This window comes from Trichosurus vulpecula, chromosome 8, assembly GCF_011100635.1.
Source record: "Trichosurus vulpecula isolate mTriVul1 chromosome 8, mTriVul1.pri, whole genome shotgun sequence".
NCBI lineage: Eukaryota > Metazoa > Chordata > Mammalia > Diprotodontia > Phalangeridae > Trichosurus > Trichosurus vulpecula.
The window spans coordinates 19,150,108-19,156,107 of record NC_050580.1 but is presented as its reverse complement, the minus strand read 5'-3'; the positions used below and the strand labels follow the sequence as shown (position 1 = coordinate 19,156,107).

Here is a 6,000-nt window from a genome sequence, read left to right as displayed (position 1 = left end):
TTTAAAAACCTTAAAGAGATGCTAGCCATTTTTCATTAACAAATAATTCCTTCCACTTGCTATACTTTAAAAAAAGCATATCCCCTGTGGCATGGTGGTGTTAAGGAGAGGAGAATTGCTGTGGAATCATCAGAATTAGCATCTGAGTAGTGAAGAATTTAATGAAAATGACCACAAATGAAAAAAAAATAGATTAGCTTAGCTAATATTATATGGAACAAAATATGCTTTCTACACAAAACACAGCTGAATGTCATGCATGATATTTTTTTGTTTATGTTTCTTTTCATTTTGTTTTATTTGTGGGAAATCTAATTATGGCTAATTATACTTTGATTGACCTCCAGTGACAGTCCTGTTTCTAGAAGGAAATTATCTCCAGGCTGACTGAGAGAGAAATTGTCTCCTTTGTTTGCAACTGATTTTGTGGCTCTTACTTTTATGGTTTCTCCACTGGGTAACATTATTCTACAGTGGTCCAAAGTTAAAGGAGAGAGCCCACTTTTATACTCAGAGCAGATTTCTCGATTTATCCCAAACTTCTTGTCAAAGGCTGACTATGAGTGTCTTTGTGTCCTATCTTTCTAAGGGTATCTATGGTTATGTAATAACACTAAAAATGTGTAATAGAGTTAATTAGAGGAATATAAAAGGAGGGATAAAAATAGTTTCTTGTTCAGGATAATTGATAGCACAAATCTGATTTGAAAGGTTAACAAGCACTTGACAACTATTGAATGAAGTGCAGGCCAATGTGTATATGTGATTATGTGCTACTGGCAGATGGCATATTCCGTTTTTATTAGATTAAAATTCCTTAAATTGCAACATGGCAAAGAAATTCGTAAATTAAGGACATTGTGGTATAACATGTAAAGTTGAATTGATTTTCTGAAAACTGATTCATGATGCAAATCAAGGTCTTTAATGTAACAGTTGGAGTTCATCTTCATGAGTGAAATGATACTCATTATGCAATCTTGAATTTTTCACCTGTTTCAAGAAGTCCTTTTTTCATTATCAGCTTCAGTAGTAGGCATAAAAAACATTCTTCAGCAAGATGAGAGATTCTTGGATAAGTGGGTACAAAGGTATACTTGAAAAAAAGTGGCACAAGACATTTTCCTTTAGTTGTTGAAACACTTTGTGGAATTTTCTGGAGTGACCTTGTAACATGACAAGATTAGAAAATCAGAGGGAAATAGAGACAGTGTAAGGCTCAACTAAATCCATCCAATCACCATCAACCACCCACCACTCATCTCCAGGAAAATTAAGCCAGAGTGGCATTCAAGGTGACCTAAAATGTGCATTGCCAGTGGGAAGTATCTCTGTTCATTCAAAGGCCATTGGATGGAATTAGAGGCTGTTTCTCTAAGAGACAAATGTTTTTATGTTATTATGACTTCAATCCTTGCTTTTCAAATTTCTATGACATTTCATTGTGAAATATAATGGAATATAGCAGAAGAATGATGAGTGAAGTACCTTTGTGTTGTGACTCCTGTGCAACCTAAGCTGCAGGAAATGCACAGGCTTTGCTGACTTGCTCTCAGGAAGCCAAGGTGGGAGGAAGACAGCTTTCCCTCTTCATATTAGGATGAATGTCTCAGCCCCCAACCTCTAAGGGATTGTGTTTACAATCCTCACCCTGAAATCTAGGGCCCTAGGACTTGATGCCATATGTGGAGGATGTCTACCCTGATCTACATCACTGATCAGAATGAGACATTAACAATGACCCAGGCCTGTGTAACCATTGAGTACCCAGTAACTAAGGCTGACAGGACCAGGCAATAGGATGTGGTCTAAGATATAGCCTCAGATACCAGACCAACTAGAAACCGATAGGATAAGGAGAGAGAGAAGAGGAGCGTCTTCCTGTTTGATATTCTCTTGCATCTTTGAATGAAGCAAAGTCACTACTATTGTGTATGTATCCTATCAGGTCTATTCTGTCTGTACAAAGTTCCTATTCTTAGGAAGATTTTCCCCTTCTTTGTAAGTCTCTCCCAGTTTTGCCTTTGCAGGGCAAGCAAACCAAAGCAACAGTGGCACAAAATGGATCCTCAGATGATCAGTAATTATTTATGAACCTGTTACCTTGTGCCAGGCACTGTGTTAAGAACTAAAGAATCAAAGAAATGAAAAACTCTGAGTCTGCTCTCAATTAATTCATATTATTTTAAAAAATAGAGTGTTGCTAACTTTTGTATTTACCCTGCCTAGTGGTGCCACTGTATTTTTTTCCTTCTAAGGAAAACAATTAAATTAAAACATGTTTTTACTGAAATGAAAAGGCAGAAGAGGTATAATTATCATCAACATCAACCACAACTCTAATTGACCTCTTCATGATTTTCAATACTCTCAATACTGTTCTTCCACTGGGATGTCCTCTTTTGTCCCAAGCTTCCTAGACATTCATCTTTGCTCTTTCTCATGCTATCTGTACATGCCATCATTTTCAGTATTCTTTGCTGTAGTATTGCGCAGCCCCAAAGTTCTAAAACATTGGCTTTGCAAGGGATCTGTCCTTTTCTCTCCTTGCCTCACTATCCTCCATCTCTTGGAAATCTGATCCAACCAGTGGTTTCCCACTTTGTATAACCAGTCTTGATTTCTGCACTGAAATCCAGTAACTTCTCACAAACAGCTTGTTGGAAATCTCTATTTAAATGCCCTGGAGGTATCTCAAACCCATCATGACACAAACGAAATTTGTTATTATCTCTCAGTAACTGTCCCTACTCTATAGTTCCCTATCTATAATATTTGAAGCTCCATCCTTCTAGTTAGTGTGTTCATGAAATAAAGACATCCTTACCTCTTCTCGCTCCTTCACTCCATGTGTGAACTTGGAAAATTCATTTTCAGAGAATCTCTGATTTCTTTCCCTTCTCTACATTTGCAGACCCACTGTTTTAGCATTCATCCTCATTATCCCCCATCTACTTTATGTCCTTGCTTCCATATGCTCCCCTCCTTCCTCATCATGAATCTACACCGTTTATAAAAGTCTTTCGCAGAGTAACTCAATTCAATTCAGTGCAAGAGTCATTTCTGAAATATCTTCCACATTTGACTCTGTGTGAGGCTCCAGGAACATGGAAGTAAATATGAAACAGTTCTCATCCTTAAAAAGCTAATATTTCACTAAAGGGATCACCATACGTATGCAGATAAGTATATACTAAACATAGGGAAGTTAATCTCAAGTTGTTCATGAATGGAGGTAGTAGGTGATAACAACTAGGGAAAATCAGAAATGAATCTTCAATGAAATCTGGGTTGCAAAGAAATAGAGAAAAGGGATGGGATAAGTATTGCAGGCATGAAGGCAAGACTATGTAAAGGTATAAAGTCAGAAGATTTAATCACATATTTGAGGAAAAGCAAACAGGGCAGTTTGTCTGGATTGTATGGTGAATGGGGTGGGGGTGCAGAGTGGAATCAAGATGGAATAATAGATTGGAGCCAGATTGTGAAGAGTATCAAATGTTAAGTTGTCATCAGTCAGTAAACACTTATGAAATACCTACTATGTACCAGATATTATGCTAAGCACTGGGGATATAAATACAATTGAACACAAAACAGGTCCTTTCCTTAAGAAGCTTATCATCTCATGTGAGAAGATAAAACACAGAAGCAAAATGAAAAGCAAAGTCGGGGAGAAAGCATCCAATGAGAGGCCAGAGAAGTTTGTACTTTTCTAGAAGCAATAGGGACTCACACAGTCTTCTTGAGAAAGGAACTAGCAACAAAGAAATTGTGTTTTAACAATACCACTTTAGGAAATGTGTGGAATACAGAATGAAGACGAGCCTTCAAGCATAATGTGTGTGGGTGTTTGAGTGGTGATGGGGAAAGAATTATTTAGGTCACACTAAAAAGCTGATTAGAGCACAGCCAGCCCATAACATAGATGATAAGGTAATATCTTGGGAAAGTTTGAGTTCTTTCATTTTGTTGCCCCTTTAGGAGTTATAAATAAGGCCATTTGTTTAACAATTATGACGACTCTGTGTTTATCTAGCTGATTATTGGCCACAACCCAGACAGGGTGGGGGGAGATTAAAGCTCAAAACAAAATATTGCACTAATTTTCAAACCCTGAAAACATTTCAGGCCGGAAACAACTCTAAAGAGTTCTGACAATTTATAGAAAGATCTCATCGCCTAAGAAAGAATTACTATCACTTTTTCTTTTACATTTTCCCCTCATACTACTTCTAGAGAATAGTGGTGGAAGAGAAAAGAGATTTTTGGTTTTGTTTTTTTTCCCCTCCTCCTCTCCCTTTGAAAAAGCATGACACTTCCTTTGCAGTTATACAATTTAAGACCCTGTACCTATCGGAATAGAAACAGTCAGAGAAGATACTTCCAACGCACGACAGATGAAAGCAAATTGTAGATTCAAAAGGAATAAATTAGCTCTGGCCATGAGAATCTAGGTGACCAAGAAGAGCCAGTAGAGAGAGCCAAGCTGAGTGATCTGAACAGAGATACTACACTGAGCAAGGAACATTGTGAGGACCCCTGAGAAGATGAAAGGACATAGGGGCCCTGAGAATTTGGAGGCACAATGTACCTTGGCTACATGTGTTTTCTACATGTGTGTTTAAGTACCAGAATAGTCTTTGTGTATGTCCACTTTCCTCACTGATGCTCCAAGAATTTGTGAAGTTTGCCCTAGGTTTTTTGAAAGCATGTTTGGTCATTTCACTTCACAATGTAACATTTTTTTAAAAGCTTTCATATAGTTTATTTATACTCTGATGAAAAATTATCTGCACAGATAAATGTCATCCATAGTGCCTTTTATGCCTTCTTTTTGCCAGCACCGACATTTGCCTTTGCAGTACCCCTGACTTGCTTCATTCTGTTCTTGTGTTCTTTTTGCTGCTTTATTGATGTCTTTTTCTTGTCATATAGGTCATGCCTTGCGAGTCTGTGCTTTGGTTTAATTTTCTTTGCATAGTCAAGGGAATCATAAATCATACCAAAGCCTGTTGGTTTGCCACCACCAAAATGGGTCCTGAATTCAAAGACAAAAATGACATCTAGAGTTGTTTTGTACATGTTGGCCAGTTTTTCTTGAATTTCAGTCTTGGGCACTGTGGCCTTTCCAGGATGAAGGACATCTATTACCATCTGTTTATGCTGAAGAAGTCTGTTTGTCATGAACTTCCTGGTTTTGATAGTTACAGTTCCATTTGTGGTGGTAGGCAGTTCCTCGAGAAGCAGGAGACAGAAAGATCACAATATAACATTTTATTAAATGTATTTGTTCTGATAGCTTTGGCTCTATTGTTTGATTATTTTAAAAGTGAACTCTTATCTTAAGGGGATTCTTGAGCTCTAGTTTCAGGAGTTCAAATACACAGAGAACCCTAAAACCAAAGAAGTAGTCAACCTCTAGTGACCCAACTCACAACTTATGATAGTCAGTTTGAGGAGGTAGCCTCACCTGGGTGTGGTACAGTAGGAATACCAGTTAGAAAATTATTGCAATAATACAGGTTAGTAGTGATGAAGGTGTGAATGAAAGCTTAACTCAAGGATCAACATCTATTTGACATTATATCTGCTCCTCTTAGCTGCACATGCACCCTTCAAAAACCCATGTAGTACTCATTTTGCATATGCTTCTATATGTATATGTTGTTTCTCCTAAAACTGGGGTGTTAATCCCTTGAGGGCAAGTGATCCTACTTTTGTTTTGGATGCCCTTCACCTAGCATAGAGTCTGAGAATATTTATTCACTCAATATGTACTTATTCATTAGTTGATCGAACTATGGTTTTGGTCAAATGTGGAGAGAAGGTGATAGATGTGAAATGTGCTTTGGATGTAGAATCAATGCAAATGATTAGATATGCAGAAGGAGGATGAGGAGGAGAAAAAGTCAAGGATGAGACCAAAGTAGATAACTTGGGTACTGACAGAATGGAAATGTCCTTGGCATAAAATGGAAAGTTAGAAAGAAAGGTGGG

The 6,000-nt window shown here is 37.6% G+C and overlaps 1 protein-coding gene across 1 annotated transcript; it reads right to left on the bottom strand.

Annotated features, from left to right (window-relative positions):
* Window positions 1–4,824: 4,824 nt before the first annotated feature.
* LOC118829435 (40S ribosomal protein S24-like) lies at window positions 4,825–5,208 on the bottom strand. Its single transcript, XM_036736457.1, has one exon. It carries the CDS (start codon window positions 5,185–5,187, stop codon window positions 4,825–4,827), a length of 363 nt encoding a protein of 120 aa, XP_036592352.1. The 5' UTR covers window positions 5,188–5,208.
* Window positions 5,209–6,000: the final 792 nt, after the last annotated feature.